The 17323-nt window shown below is 40.7% G+C and overlaps 1 protein-coding gene across 4 annotated transcripts in view; it reads left to right on the top strand.

The window, feature by feature from the left end:
* LOC126259224 (protein GDAP2 homolog) overlaps positions 1-17323 on the top strand; it is a 1081164-nt gene that overhangs the window by 853324 nt on the left and 210517 nt on the right. For all 4 annotated transcript variants that reach the window (XM_049955836.1, XM_049955838.1, XM_049955837.1 and 1 more), the window contains one exon: positions 6797-7036. In XM_049955836.1, the coding sequence (XP_049811793.1) occupies positions 6797-7036 (240 nt within the window). The remainder of the gene's footprint in view (positions 1-6796; positions 7037-17323) is intronic.

Here is a 17323-nt window from a genome sequence, read left to right on the forward strand (position 1 = left end):
ACCTTGACTTATTAAACTGATAGTTCATTAATATTCACATCTGTCAGCACCTCCTTTCTTTGGAGCTTAAATTATTACATTCTTCTTGATGTCTGAGGGTATTTCCCTGTCTCTTATATCTTGCACAGCATGTTAACGACTGTGCACCAGGAGGTGGCCTGATGATAATACCTGTTACTGAAACATGTAGCCAGTAGGCAAAATAAAAATGCAACTACATGGTAAAGCAAATATTTTTTTCTTTTTGTAACTTGTTTTGGATTGCTTTTCATCTCCTCCCACCCCTCCCCTTCATCATACGTTTCAGTGGAATATGTCATTGCAGATACTCTACAGAATAGTAATATGGAGGTCAGCCAGAAAGTATGTTCCAGAAACATAAAAAAGAAAATACACTCATAACAGTAACAATGAAATTTATTGTACACTTCATCTGACATACTGTATTTTCCAGACTATAAGATGCACTTTTTTGTTCAAAAAATTACCTCTAAACTGAGGTGCATCTTCTACTTGAAATTAATATAAAAGAGTTCAGTGTTTAATTTAAAATCCCTGGCAGTCTTAAAAATGGCCATACATTCAATGCCGCAGGAACCTTTCTCTATCTGGTAATATTGGATTCAACTGGCAGCAGCAGTGGACCGATGTGATAAACATGAGTGTGTGGATTTATAAGTTTGCTAGCACCTAACACTGTCTCCCTCCTGCCCCACAATCACAAACTCAGAACACCTATGATGCATTATTGCAATCTGTTGTGCCAGTGAACAAGAATTGAAAGTGATATGTGTTATTGGTAACAGTAAAATATTTTTATTAGTAGCTAGTTTCATAAAGGAAGAAAATATTATGTGGGCTATAAATTGAAAGTAATAACATATACAGAAGTACATGGAAACAGAGCAGCTCGGCAGCATTTCAGCCTTACACCAACAGAAAAAATGATTCGCAATTGGCAGGCTAGTAAAGAAGAACTGAAAAAAATGAGGAAGACTAAATGTGCAAATAGAGTACTGAATGCAAGACGGCCAAAACTAGAAGCTGACATACTTCAATGGATTTGAGGACACCATCAATATGGCATTGGAATTGATACAAAGATGATTCAAATCTAATCTAGCACTACAGTGGAACATATCAGACTTTAAGGGTGGAGTTGGTTGGTCATGGGCTTATTATGTGAATCAAAACAAAAATATCTCAGAAAGTACCATAAGAGCTTGAAGAGAAGGTATTATCTTTCCATTACTTTATTATTCAGCATCAAAAGGAATTGAACCAAATAGCAAATACGGATGAAACTCCTCTGACATTTGATGTGGTGAGTAACAAAACTGATGCCATGAAAGGTGCTAAAACTGTATCTATAAAAACCTTTGGTCTTTAAATATGTCTGCTTGTGTCTGTATATGTGTGGATGGATATGTGTGTGTGTGCGACTGTATACCCATCCTTTTTTCCCCCTAAGGTAAGTCTTTCCGCTCCCGGGATTGGAATGACTCCTTACCCTCTCCCTTAAAACCCACATCCTTTTGTCTTTCCCTCTCCTTCCCTCTTTCCTGATGAGGCAACAGTTTGTTGCGAAAGCTTGAATTTTGTGTGTATGTTTGTGTTTGTTTGTGTGTCTATCGACCTGCCAGCGCTTTCGTTTGGTAAAGTCACATCATCTTTGTTTTTAGATATATCTATAAAAACAAGTTGACATAAAAAAACACATTACACTGCTGTCCTTTCGTGTTGTGCTGATAGTACTGAACTTAATCCAGTGATCATTTTGAAGCACAAAACAATATCAAAACCTTCTGAAATACCACCAGTTGGTGTTGTTCATGTACATGACAATGGTTGAATAGATGAGGCTGTTATGAAATTATGTATGGGGTGTGGGAGGGAAGGAAAGATGCTTTATTGAAGAAGAGTTCTCTTCTTGTACTAGATCAGTTTAGCAGTCATTTGAAAAATTCTCTGAAACAGGAATTGAGACAGGGGAATGCAGAACTTGCTGTTATTCTGGGATAACTTACTTCTCAACTGCAACCTCTTGATGCCATGATAAATAAACCTTTTAAAATGTACATGAGAGAGAAATGGAACAAATGGATGATGGATGAAACCTGACATAAATTCACACTGAAGGGAGCTCTAAAATGACCTACAGTCAAACAAGTGTGTCAGTGGATAAACCAGTCATGTCTAGAGTGAGAGAAGACATTATTGTTAAATCGTACAGAAAGTGTGGCATCACTAACACTCTCAATGGCAATGAAGGCCATCTTATATGTGAAGAGGATAACGATGATAATAAAGAGGAAGAAGAAGAAGAAGAAAGTTCAAATGACTATTTTAATGGATTTTACAGGTCAGTTTGGTTTTATAAACTAATTTTTTTAATGTGGTTTGCAGACTGATAGTAAAAATGTTACTTTTTATAAAAAAAAGTTGTAAAAATTAAGAGGGGTCTCATAGTCTGTAGCATCTTATAGTCCATAAAATACAGTAAGTGTTCCACTGGGCAATGAAGATGATAGTGTTGGTTGACTCACTTACCATGCCAACACTGATAGAGGGAAAGGGAGGAGGAGGGCAGGGGTGCGGTGGGAGAGGACTGCAATTACAATCAGTTTCAAAATATTAATGAGAGTGAGAAAATATTAGCATAGTGTAATATGTCCAAAAGTCTAAGAACAAACATGTAATATACCAATAATGCTTCTTGTTGAGTACTTTAAATAGATGTAAATTTTGTAGTAAATCTTGAGTCTTTAAATAAAGATTTCATCAGCTGTATGAGAAGATTCTGTGACCACATTATTGAAATTTTCTTCTAATTGGCTGGATGTGACAGTACCAGTGTCCTGTCAGTTTTTATGTCACTACTTTTAAGTCCTCATTTCTGAAAGTATTTGTATGGAGTGTAGCCATGTATGGAAGTGAAACATGGACAGTAAATAATTTGGACAAGAAGAGAATAGAAGCTTTCAAAATGTGGTGCTACAGAAGAATGCTGAAGATTAGATGGGTAGATCACATAACTAATGAGGAGGTACTGAATAGGATTGGGGAGAAGAGGAGTTTGTGGCACAACTTGACCAGAAGAAGGGATCGGTTGGTGGGACATGTTCTGAGGCATCAAGGGATCACCAATTTAGTATTGGAGGGCAGCATGGAGGGTAAAAATCGTAGGGGGAGACCAAGAGATGAATACACTAAGCAGATTCAGAAGGATGTAGGTTGCAGTAGGTACTGGGAGATGAAGAAGCTTGCACAGGATAGAGTAGCATGGAGAGCTGCATCAAACCAGTCTCAGGACTGAAGACCACAACAACAACAACACTTTTAAGTCCAACTTTTGTTACATTCTTACCAACTTTTTGATGCATTAGAATATCATGATCCCAATACTCCTTCCAAAAAAATTAAAAGTGTGTACATATTTTGGCATAGTATTCTACAGTTACTTTTTTATGCATCATTGTGTGAGATGCATCAAAATTTTTAACAACAGATTCTCAGATGTTTCTTGCTGATATATTTTGTGGCGGGTAGATAATTTATACCGGGAAACCCATTTTCTTCTGTAATCTGTCTACAGTCTACAAAGGCATGGGTTTATTTGTCTTAATGATATCTAACAGTTCTTACTTTGTCTTTTTTTCTGTCACTGAGGTATTACCTTCCTCAAACACAACAATGTATTTTAAATTTGGGAAGCACAGTTTGGAGCATTATTTTCTTGAACTACAATACTGGCCATTAAAATTGCTTCACCATGTAGATGATGTGCTACAGGCACGAAATTTAACTGACAGGAAGAAGATGCTGTGATATGCAAATGATTAGCGTTTCAGAGCATTAACACAAGGTTGACGCCAGTGGCGATACCTACAACGTGCTGACATGAGGAAAGTTTCCAACCGATTTCTCATAAACAAACTGCAGTTGACCAGCATTGTCTGGTGAAACATTGTTGTGATGCCTCGTGTAGGGAGGAGAAATGCGTACCATCACGTTTCCGACTTTGATAGAGGTCGGATTGTAGCCTATCGCGATTGCAGTTTATCGTATCGCGGCATTGCTGCTCGCATTGCTCGAGATCCAATGACTGTTGGCAGAATATGGAATCGGTGGGTTCAGGAGGGTAAAATGGAACGCCGTGCTGGATCCCAACAGACTCGTATCGCTAGCAGTTGAGATGACAGGCATCTTATCCGCATGGCTGTAATGGATCGTGCAGCCACATCTCGATCCCTGAGTCAACAGATAGGGACGTTTGCAAGACAACAACCATCTGCACGAACAGTTTGACGATGTATGCAGCAGCATGGACTATCAGCTTGGAGACCATGGCTGCGGTTACCCTTGACGCTGCATCACGGACATGAGTGCCTGCAATGGTGTACTCAATGACGAACCTGGGTGCACGAATGGCAAATCGTCATTTTTTCGGATGAATCCAGGTTCTGTTGACAGAATCATGATGGTCGCATCCGTGTTTGGTGACATCGCGGTGAATGCACATTGGAAGCGTGTATTCGTCATCGCCATACTGGCATATCGCCCGGCGTGATGGTATGGGGTGCCATTGGTTACACGTTTCGGTCACCTCTTGTTTGCATTGACGGCACTTTGAACAGTGGACATTACGTTTCAGATGTGTTACGACCCGTGGCTCTACCCTTCATTCGATCCCTGCATTTCAGCAGAATAATGCACAACCGCATGTTGCAGGTCCTGTGTGGGCCTTTCTGATTACAGAAAATGTTTGACTGCTGCCCTAGCCAACACATTCTCCAGATCTCTCACCAATTGAAAACGTCTGGTCAATGGTGGCCGAGCAACTGGGTCGTCACAATACGCCAGTCACTACTCTTGATGAACTGTGGTATCGTGTTGAAGCTGCATGGGCTGCTGTACCTGTACACGCCATCCAAGCTCTGTTTGACTCAATGCCCAGGCTTATCAAGGTCGTTATTACGGCCAGAGGTGGTTGTTCTTGGTACTGATTTCTCAGGATGTGCGCACCCAAACTGCGTGAAAATGTAATCACATGTCAGCTCTAGTATAATATATTTGTCCAATGAATATCCATTTATCATCTGTGTTTCTTCTTGGTGTTGCAATTTTAATGGCTAGTAGTGTATATGGTATGGAATGTTGTCAAGTACAACAGTGCATCTCTATGGGTGGCTTGAGATATGACATTCTTGCACTCATTTAATGTGATTTGTACTGTTTCTTGTAAATTAGCTGATGGCCAGAACTGTTTCCAGAATGAATTTTTAACTTTTCAGCAGAATGTGCACTTATTTTAAATTTCCTGGCAGATTAAAACTTTGTCCCAGACTGGGACTTGAATGTGGAACCTTGCCTTTTGCAAGCAAGTGCTATACAGGCTGAGCTATCCAGGAATGACTCATGGCCTACCTTCCAAACTTCAACCATTGTGTAGCTCATAGCAGTTATTAAAAACAAAACAAATACTATAGTGAAATGTAACATAGTTTTTATTTTATATAGTGCCATAAATTTTACAGATTCAGAAATGAATGTTTACTGTCATGTCTTGTCATTTAGAAAAGAAATCACTGTCTGAGTCTTACATATGTCAATTATTATGTCTCTGACTATTCTTATGGCTGTATCACCTCCAACCCACCTCCCCCCTGCCGCCATCCTCCCACCCTCAATCTCCACCCTAACCTTCCTTCTCTTCAACCAACTGAACTAGAGTTCTCCAATTATCACTGTCAATGAGATGTTAAACACCGATATTCTTATATGCTCATAAGGAGACTTAGCACTTTAAAACAGAAACCACAGTTTTCTGTAGATTTATGGACGTATCTAAAACACATTTATCTTCTGTTTACAAAAATTTCAGAGGCAGTTTATTTCTTCTTTTGAAATGTCTGTACCCTTGAATACAGTCATGTCTTTTATTATGTTTTTCCTGAGGTCAAAAGGGAACCTTGTGTGTATTATTCCCAGACAAACTTTGACATTACTTGCTTACTGTGGATATTAATATTTTTATGTTTCTTGCAGCTGTTTTGTTTGTTTTGAAAATTTTGGAATATAGTTTCAATATTATGAGAAGGAAAATTGCTGCTCACTGCTACTCACACACTGCTTTCAGTTGCTTGAGACTGCAGTTGTGTGTGTGTGTGTGTGTGTGTGTGTGTGTGTGTGTGTTAGCAACTTTCCTTCTCATAATATTGTTACATTCCATCCTGGATTTTCCATTGTTTGGAATATAGTTTGTTATGCATGTTACTTTATTTACCTTTTTTCCTTGATGACATAACAAACTCATCATTTGATACTGCAGGTGCACAAAATCTATGCATGAATTACCATATCAGATATGTTTGACATCTGCTGCCTTAGCTTTAATTACTGTCCAGTTCAGTCTGTATGGAAGGTGTTTGCTTAAAATAGCATTCACATTGACTGGAAAGGGCATAGTAATGAATTTCCCTGTTAGTAAATTTGCGTTACAACTCAACGGAACATCCACTGAGAGAGATTACACAACACACTATGCTTTATAAAAAGTGGTCTGTTATATTACTTTTTATATGTAATCATATACTAGACTTTTCATCATGTAAGTGAGGTTACTGAAGTTCATTAAACAAATCAAGAATAAGCATGGAGTGTGTACTGAGAGAATGAAGAGTATTCTTCACTCTCTGTATATATACTATTAACTTGACTTAGTTGGAATAATACCTTTCTTTTAAAATAATGCTATTGTCTCACACTTGATCTCAAGACATTTATTGTCTTACAGGTACAGTGCGCCGCTTCTTAGAAAAACACCACAGCTCTCTGGAAACTGTGATTTTTGCTGTGGAGAACACAGACCTTGGAATTTATGAGGTTCTGCTGCCTCTCTACTTCCCACGATCCCTCCAAGAAGAGGAGAATGCTTTATGGCAACTGCCATCTGATGTTGGTGGATTGTATGGAGAACCTGTATACCCAGACAGGCAGATACGCATCATTGACAATCCACAACATTCACTGGACCGTAAGTAGTTTCCAAAAATGTAACCTAAAGCCTCTCTGTTTAACATACACAGTTCTATACTCAAGACTGAATTTGTTCAAATCAGAGCTTTTGGAACAATAGTAATAACTCTAATGAGGTTCTGTTAAGTTTTACATAACAGTTGTCTTTCATTCAAGAAGACATTTTTCAATTTTTCTCATTCAAGATTGTGTTGTATTAATACACAAAAATGAAGAAAGGCAACCATTCATCATAGGTGACTGATCTGTGGTATAAAGACTCACATAACAGAACAGTGACTAATGAGCTTACAAACTACCTATCTTTTTAGAGTGTAAATACTTACAGCTACACAGACATCCAAATGCACCCACTAATGATCTTGACAGCAGCAACTATGTGTGAGTGGTTCTTCATGCTGACAGGAGGGCAGGAATGGTAGAAAAGGAAATGCATATCGGAACAGGAAAGGAGTAAGATGTATGGCTTAAAGTAGAGGTTGGGAGTTAATCAGAGAAATAATCAAGTGGGGTTTGGGGAGAGGGGGGGATTGTTCTCAAGAGAAGTACCAAACTGGGAAGTGAAAGTGAAAGCAGAGAGGAGAGGATGGAGGGGGAAGGGTGGGGGGAGGGGGATTATATGCAAGGAGATGCAGTAAGTAAAGCTTTGGATGGCAAGTGGAGTGTAAAATGACCGGTACCAGGGCATGCAGGGCACTATGCACTGTCTACAGCAATGTGGGCATGTACATATAGAACTAAAGATGCATGTACACTGGCTACAGGCAGTGTCTTACAAAGTTGACACTCTGAGTGGTTTGGAACACTGTCATACTAAACAACTCTGTCTGTGCCTACTGACTGCACAACTGTCAGTGGCACAGAGAGAGACCTGGAACACCTACCCTTAACAGTCTCTCATCCCCAGGGGTATAATTTGCACTCCAGGATGCCATTGGCAGGTCCCGTGAAAGCAGGCATTAGGTGGATTTCTCGTCACAGCCTCTGGTCTCTTGGCCATCATTGCACATGCCACCACTCCACAGTGTGTTGTCAGACATCCCAAGTTCCTCCTACCTGCCAGCAGGCTTAAGAGTCGGTACACCAACTGTGCCACTGGTTTACCTTCCAAAGTATCATCTGGGTCGCTTCCAGTTTTCTTTGTCCGTTCTAGGAGGAAGGATCTGGTATCACAGCATGGCAATTTTGAAAGCCTGCCAGAGGGTGTGAAACTTGATGATGGCTGGTAATGGCACTGCTACATTTTTGAGTGCTGTATTTTTGAGTGCTGTATTTTTGAGTGCTGTATTTTTGAGTGCTGTATTTTTGAGTGCTGTATTTTTGAGTGCTGTATTTTTGAGTGCTGTATTTTTGAGTGCTGTATTTTTGAGTGCTGTATTTTTGAGTGCTGTATTTTTGAGTGCTGTATTTTTGTTGCAGTACTGGCCACAAAGCTATGCCTGTCTTGCTGGCTGATTAATGCTTGTGGCCACACTATAAAGCAGCTCTGTCTTCAGTTGTGGTTTCACTGTGTTCTTGTATTGTTGTCGCTGTTCACCATTGTTTTGGTCTGATGAGGATTCGCTATACACTATGTTTTCACACTTGGACACTTGTTCAGGTTTGTTATTCTGTTGTGCTGCCTCCATTGTCCATTTTCCTCTTGTTGTTTTCCTTTCGTCCACACTTGGTCACTCACCGTTGATGGCCACTGGATGGTCAGCCAGTTTCAATAGATTATCGAATCAGTCTCAGCTTTGTCATATTCTGGTCACAGTAAGCACCTTCTGTGTTCATTCATTCATATAGCTCTTCAGTGATTCATAAAATGAAGATGAGATGCAGATTAAGGAAATGCCACTGATGACTACAGTAAAATGAGGTCTCATCTTATAGATAAACTGATGGAAGAAAACAGCAATACAAAGTACAGTAATGAAATTTTGGGAATACGTTTGTCTGGGTAATATATTTAAGTGACTAAATCTGCAAGATCACATGCTAATGTAAGTGCAAGATAAGCCACTGCAAATGTGAAATACTGGTACATTAATAACAGGTTGTTGAATGCGAGCATACACAAGTGCATGCATTGTGTTATACAGGTGCTGGATGTCAGTTTGTGGGATGCAGTTCCATGCCTGTTAGACTTGGTCAGTCAATAACAGGAATGTTAAAACTGTTTTTGGTTGATGCTGGATTTGTCATCTGATGACATCCCTTATGTGTTTGATTGCAGACGGATCTGGTGATTGAACAATCCAAGTCAACACATCAACACTCTGTAGAGCATGTTGGGTTACAACACTGGTATGTGGGCAAGTGTTATCCTGTTGGAAAGCACACTCTAGAAGGCTGTTCATGAATGGAGCACAACAGATCAAATAAACAGATTGACATACAGTTTTGCAGTCAGTGCACTTGGAATAACCACGAGAGTGCTCCGGCTTGCATATGAAATTGCACCCCATACCATAACTCCAGGTGTAGGTGCAATGTCTCTAGCATGCAGACAGGTTGGTTGCAGGTCCTCAACTGGCCTCCTCCTAACTAACATTTGACCATCACTGGTGTCAATAGCTTTCATCAGAAAAAAACGTATACCTCGACCCTGCCCTCCAATGAGCTCTCACTTGACACCATTGATGTCACTAATGGTGGTGGTTTGGGATCAGTGGAATCCTGCCTTTAGTGCAGTTGCCCTGAAGTGTGACTGTGAGTGGTGCTTGCACACTTGCAATGTTCTTCGGGGGCCCTGGAAAAAAATTCTGTCCTGAGGAATCTGCAATTCTTCGAAAGTTGTAGAGCATGGAAATCAGCAATGGCCAGCCCTTCTCATCCAAAGGGCAGGAGCCCACAGATGATGTCGTGTGTCCAAGGAATTTGATCTCTGGAACACCAAAGACACACTTCTCCAGCATCTGACTCAGAGCTGTCCTTGAAGTAACCAATCTGTAACAGTTTGTTGTGTCACTGTGGTCCCAACTGCTGCTCAAATTGGTGCTGCAGATTCAATACAAGGTGCCAGAGCCATGCGCCAAACACTCTTGGTAGTGCCATGTGGCCATCCAGAGTCTGGTCTGCTTGCAACCGTACATTCTCAGGACCACCATTGCCAACAGTCGTGTACAGGGCAAAATTCCTGCCAAGCCTTTCTGAAATATCTCAGAAGGAACTGCCAGCTTCTCATAGCCCTATTACCTGACCTCATTCAAACTCAGTGAGGAGCTGATAATGGTGTTTTTCTCAACTAACATCAACTCGCCACATCCAACTTCAGAGGTAACTGACATTCACGATGTTACTGCATGTATTAAAAGCGAACATGATTTGTGTCCTCATAGGGGTGCTATGTTAGCACCACTGTTTTGTGACTGGCATGAAATTTGAATATATATCATCTTCGAAATTTAGAAACACACCCACCAACTTGCGTCTATGTTGCACAACCCCTTCTTGGTGCTGTGATTTTTTTTTTCCATCACTGTAGTTATAGACACAGTGGGGTTCTTAATATTGTCCATTTGCAAGATCAATACATGAAAGCCTGAAAAAGTTAATAGTTAAGACAGAATATGTTTAATGTTTTAAATGAAATATTTTAATGGAATTTAAAGAGTGTACACTGAACATAATCTGAAACATTCAACATTACCTTCTCCTCTCCCACCCCCTCTTACTTTGCAGGTTTCTTAACCCCCTCTAACCTGTAATTAGTTTGTTTTCATGATGTAATACACAGTGATTTACTGACTGACAATGTAGTATAATCTTGTGATCTTACTTTGTATACCTCAAATACAGAAAAGTGTATTTGACTTTAAGGCAAATAGAAAAATCTCTATAATTGCTTTTCAAATTGTTAGTTTCTTCCTTAGCAAGGAAAGAGGGATATGAAACTTCCTAGCAGATTAAAACTGTGTGCCAGACTGAGATGAGAATCACACTCAATCTTGAAAAAAAGATAGCTTTGGGAAGATTAGAGAGGCAAGCCATTCAAGACTCCATGTTGAGCAGTCTTTGATCTGCTGACTTCAAGTTCCAAACCACCATTATATTTAGTTCATTGAAGTGCATTTCATAATACAGTGTCTGCTGATCCTAATTCCTTCTCTGGAATGTGATGAATTATGTACAAGAACCCTGTTAAACAAACTCTTGTGTAATGTAGTTTTGGCATGACACTGAGAAATTCTTTTGTTGGACATTACTTTAGTCATATTCCATGAAGCTTGTAGAGGAAACTTACTAAAGCATGTGAAATAAATTTAGAATGAACATAAAATTTTATTTGTTCAAAGCAATCCATCATTTTTGCCATCCAGGAAATGGGCTGCTACCTTTAGTGTAGTTGCCCTGAAGTGTGACCGTGAGTGGTGCTTGCACACTTGCAGTGTTCTTCAGGGGCTCTGGAAAAACTTTGCTGTCGTGAGGAACCTGCAGTTCTTCGAAAGTTGTAGAGCATGGGAAATCAGCAATGGCCCAGACCGTCTCAACCAAATGGCAGGAGCCCACAGATGATGTCGTGCATCCAAGGAATTTGATCTCTGGAACACCAAAAACACACTTCTCCAGCTTGACAACAACTTCTGCCTCTTGAAGGCAGGAAAATAACTTCCAGAGGTGTGGGGAGGGCTGCATGAGATTGCATGAGTAGATAAGGATATTCTCCACAAAAGCAAAACAACCGAAGGTGCCACATAGGCCACTACCAAGAAGATGTTGCCAGGTCTGGGTGGTGTTGCAGAGCCCAAACGGAATAAATATGCATTCGTAAAGACGAAAGGAGGTGACTGTTCCATCTTCTCCAAGTCCTGCAGGGTGACTGGAATCTGCGTAAATTCTTTTGCCAGTCTGCTTGTCTGCAGATGGTTGCACCAGATGGACTTTCAATGTAGCTGTGCAGGAGAGGCTCTGGGTAGTGGTCAGGAACCATCTTGGCATTGAGGGCCGGGAACTTACTGTACAGGCACCGTCCCATCTTTTTTGGTACGAGGTGTAGGGTAGAGGCTCATGCACTCTTCAAGGGACAGAGGACACCGGCAGTGATCACTACCTCAATTTAAGTCTGCACAGATCTTCACTTGCCCTGTGAAAGGCAGCAGGGCTGGCAGAAAACAAGGGAGCCCATTCTTGTTGTGGTGTAGTGCAATGTATCTTGGTGCACTTTCCAGAGGGCACTGGAAGGGGGGCTGGGAACAAGGAGAGTAAATTGGGCAAAGAGGTCAGTAAAGGGGCTGGAATATGCCAATGCCTTGGTGGCAAAATGGGTAGCATTGCGGGACCTAAAAGAAATGTAACGGCGGGACATGCCATCAATGATAGAGTGATTCGACTGGGCAAGAAGAAGGATGTAGTGGGTGATGAAGTCAGCGCTGGGGATAGCATCTGTAACATGGGCCATTGTAAAGGCCCATGCACAATCTGTGCCAAGGCCAAGGTTGATGGACCAGATGTAGGAGAAGTAAGTTGTGAGTAAGTTGTCTGTGTGGGAGTTGGGAAGGTGGGAAGGAGTGAGGGAGGGGGGGGGGGGGGCAGAGGAGGGTAACAATTTGCAGTGATAGTTGAGAAATCAGAACCATTGTCAAGCAGTTAGGCTGTTGTGGAGGTGAGGTTGTGATAGTCATGCACAAACAGACACTGAGAAATAGCAGAGCAGCTGGACACACCTACTGCTGGTGTTAGGGAACCATGCACACGGTGCCCGGCAGTTCACGGCATCGTTGCTGAAGCACTGATGATACCAGAAAACATCACCAACACCCCGAGTATGGCAGTCACTACTAGCTGTTAGAGGGGAGTGTGCACCTATGTGGGTGGGTGCATTGGCAGCTGTAAGCATCACAGGACAGGGACGGGGATGGTCGCAGCACAGATAAATCAGGTTAAGTGTGCTCCAGTGCAGAGGTGAGCTCGTTTATCTCACCAGACATGTGAGTTATGAGCTGCACTACATCTGTGCAGGGTTCATGGGACATAGAGGGCAAGAGTACTAGGGATTGCGGTAATTTCAGAAACAACCAGTTTTTGGTTATATTGGTTTTTTTCCAACAGGAGTTTAACAAGACTGTTAAAACTGCTCAATAACCGGTTTCTGAAATTACTGATTTTTTGTTTATAAGTGTAGAAATTGAACAAGGATTGAAAAATTTTGTCTCCCTCACTTCCAAGGCAAATAGAATCAAAATATTAAATTAAATAGGCAAATAAAACAAAACATAGTCTCTCCACCATTTGCTGCTTTTCTCAAAACTTTATAAGTGGTTGAATACTACAAAACATCACCAGTATTCTCTTACAGATTCTAATTTTTTTGTAATGCTGCATGAATATCATGTTATAATTGAAGAACATACCACTATTTAGGCATTTTGGACATTCAGTGGTAAATCGTGAAAACTGAGGTTGGGGACCTCTTTTTTTTTTTCATGTTAATTTGTCTGTTTTCAAGGGCTGCAAGGAGATGAAGGAATATTGTGTAGACACATGCAGCAGATCAGCTACTTACTATTTTTATCATAAACTTTGAATGAATTCTCGAGTTTGAAGTTTTCCCCTCATGTGATGTCACAAGTTTGTCGTTGTTCCTCGTTTTTTATCTTTTAAAGCAAATGGAGCATTGTACTTTATTCATACCACATTTGGTAAAATACTTCCAGACTAGGGGTGGTGCCCTTCTGTAATGTAACTGATGAACTGATGTCCGATGAAGACAGCGAGAAACTTCCATGTCGACGAGATAGGGCAAGTCTTGCACACTTCATGTACAGGCATTCCATCTAACAGGCCCCAGCACATGTTAACAGTTACAGTATTCTCTCAGAAGCACTGTACCATTTCTTATGGCACACAATGGTTGCATGTATCAAAATAATACTGATTGCTTATCCCATTTTCTATTAGAAGGCAATATTTCAAAGCAATGGACATTTTACAAATAAGAATTACTCATTTTTTTAAAAATGATTCATTTAAAAACCAAAAGTTTTAGCACTGTTGCTATGGCTAATTGATATTTTGGTTCTTTTACCTGGTTATTAGTGAAAAGTAAAAAATAGCTGTTACAACCAAGGCAAAAAAAAACCACGGTTATTCAGAACTAAAATACCGGTATCAGTTTTAACTAGTCAATTTTTCCAATCACTAGGGTGTACGTATGGGAGACTGTGTGAAGGGGCATCATGATGGTTGAGTGGTGGTGGCGACAGTGACCCTGTCTGCTATGATATCTTCCATGTTAATGTTCATACGGTCATGCGCAGCAGATGTGCAAGCCAATTTGCAAGTAGCAGCATTTTGGGAATGATAGCTGTCAATTGCACAGGATTGTGAGGATCACATGTTGACATGTTCCTCTGATGAAAATAGTGCATTTCTGGCATGGTCATATGTGCTGTTGGCCAGTCTTTCAGGCTATCAAACCTGCTGGACTGTGGCAGGCTCGCGATGATATCGCACTCCTCTGCAGTGACCAGAGACTCAAGCCGTGCAGTTTTTACGGCAAATTGTATGGAGTCACTGGTGACTGAGAAGCCATGTCATATGTACTTGCAGATTGGAGGGGGGGGGGGGGGGGGCATTTAGGTACCGACTGAGACTGAACTTGGAAGGTAGTGACAAGTGAGAATTGGTCTCATCCTGCAACACAGTGCTTCACTCTGTGTTAATGCTGGAATGGCGAATTAGTGTGCTGCACTATGCTCACAGCCCATTTTGGCAGGCACTAGCTGAGTGGTGGGGGAAGATGACATTGGTAGTCACTCTGTGCGCGCTCTTGTAGCCTGCTGTGGTGAGCACTAGCCAGGTTGTGGGCCACTCAAGGCAGCAGGCCGCAGTGTGAAGCTTTGTGTTGGTAGGGGGAGGGGGGGAGGGGTCGGCTGGGGTTACCTGTGTATGATAAAATGGGTTTTGTAAGTGTGGAGTATAAAATGGACAGTTAAAGCATGGGAACAATGTAACAAAAAGATGTCCAAACACTAATGTGTTTACAAAGATAAGTTGCCACAAAATTTTTGTGAACAAAAAGCCTCAGTTGAGCTTGTACTGTAATCCTTACTACTCATGAATGTGTTACTAGTACACATGAGGGGTGGCCAGCATCCGTGTGTGGGGAACCAGTTTACACAGTTTGTTTAGACAAGATGAGTAACATCATTAATATTCTTGAGATAAGATAAAGGGGGCTAACCCAGCACACAGTTATCAAGAAAATATGGAAATACAAACAAGTGAACTTGGAAGTACCATGAGTGTATCTCAACTAACATGGTGATCAAAGCAAAATGCAGTTACAAATAAATGAACTTGCAGTACCATGGGTGAAGCTAATCTAACACAGTTGGGGATTTCAGTCTTTAACAGTGTCGAATGGAGCTGCAGTAGTTCGTGTATAGTTCACAAAAAGAGGTGGGATCTGGCTGTCCTCAATATAATTTAATGGGCTCCGTGAAGCAGATACTGCATGATCAGACGTGAGACCGTGAAGTGGGTGCCGAAGAATGCTGCCCTGAAATATGATGTCAGTCTTGGTACTAATTCTCCATAGGCATGGCGAGGCCTGCAATGCTGTTTGTTTATAGAAACACAAAACCGACTCATCATTGATATCTTTGTGGGTCACGTGCCACCTAGTAGGACTATGGTAGGTCATTAAATTCTGATTATCAAATAACTTAACACAAACTTAACACCAAAAGTCGTCGAGTGCACAGCTCATCGCCGGTGCAGGAAGTGCTAGAAGCTGGGAATGCTTCTTGTGGCATGCTTTAGGGAAAAATCGCACACACTGCCACAAAGAGGTGCTTCCCAGAGAAAACTCTTGTTCTCAGATGCATACACTTCACCATGTGAATTTTTGCTGGGTGTTGTGTCATCTGCTACAGTGTGAGATTGTCTGCTAGAGCAGATAGGTGATGAGCATGAACCCATAGTAGTGTGTTGCCATATGCCATAGAGGCATAACTTTAACAACAAAGATGTGTGTAGTAAGGGGTTGAGCTTTCCAGCTGGCTGAATGGCATAGCATAGACTCCTTTGAACTGTGGTGTTGGAGGACACTCCTCAGAGTGCCATAGAAAACAAAGAGAATGAATTGTGTTATAGTTAATAAAATCATATTGCTATTTGGAAGGTCTGATGCTGAAACAAAAACGCCCCTACTGTTGGCGTATTGTTAGAAGGCATGGTTAACTGGTAAAGACCTTAAGGGTGAGAAAGATGAAAGGTGCAGGGAGAGCAGGGTAGCAAAGGATGAGATGGATTGATGGCATCACAGAAGTAATGGATTCCAACATGGATAGTCTGTGGCAGATAGTGCAGGATGGAAGAAATTTGTGTGCTTTAGTTCATGGGGTCACGGACACTTGGAACTGACTAAACAATGAGAGAAGAAGAAGAAGAAGAAGAAGAAGAAGAAGAAGAAGGAGAGAGAGAGAGAGAGAGAGAGAGAGAGGAGGATTTTATAATGTGAACACTGAATGACAGGATACATGAGTAAATTTAAATGCACCATGACTGTGTTGCCTATGTTGGGGTTTATGTGAGGAGGAGGGAAGTCATCCATTTTATTTGAAGTTATAAAATACCTGTTGAATTCTTGACAAGTCTGTATGGAGTTTGTAACAGTTTCCCCATCAATTTCTAATTTAGGCTTAAAATGAGTACTTCTCTGTATCTATTTCAGTCTTGACAATCTGTCATATAGTTTTTGATTTTTTATAGTATCTCAGATGAATTTATGGTTTGCCATTTGTTTTGCCTGTTTAATGACTCAATTATTCTTGTATATTTGTTTACATGCACCACAATGTCATAATGGTTTCCTGCTTCCCTATGTAGTTTCCTCTGTCTAATGCTTGAGATCTTGAGGCCTTCAGTTATCTGTAAGCTTTTTTTACACTGTATCTGCCATGTAATGTTATTTAGGTGACTGTATTCATGAATTATGAACAGTGGATTCTGACTAACAAAGAAGTTTCATTCAGTTTTGAGAAAAATGTATTTATATTTTATTGTTTAAATTTCCTGACTCTCTTCACTATATAGATTTTATCTAAATTTGGCAATGAGAAAAATAGAGCTGAATGGTCAGATACCCGCAAGTCTAAAATGAATTTTCAGCAACACTATAACTGATATTCCTAACAAAGTTAGTTATACATGTTGCAGCAGATTCTGTTATTACTGTGTGTTCATTAAAATTTAGTATGAGGCCATTTGTAGATAACAAGTCTGTCAGAGAAATCGCATATTTATCATTAGCTCTTGTATCTATATTGTAGTTGGCACAAACGTTTCTGGCTGCAGC

This window comes from Schistocerca nitens, chromosome 5, assembly GCF_023898315.1.
Source record: "Schistocerca nitens isolate TAMUIC-IGC-003100 chromosome 5, iqSchNite1.1, whole genome shotgun sequence".
NCBI lineage: Eukaryota > Metazoa > Arthropoda > Insecta > Orthoptera > Acrididae > Schistocerca > Schistocerca nitens.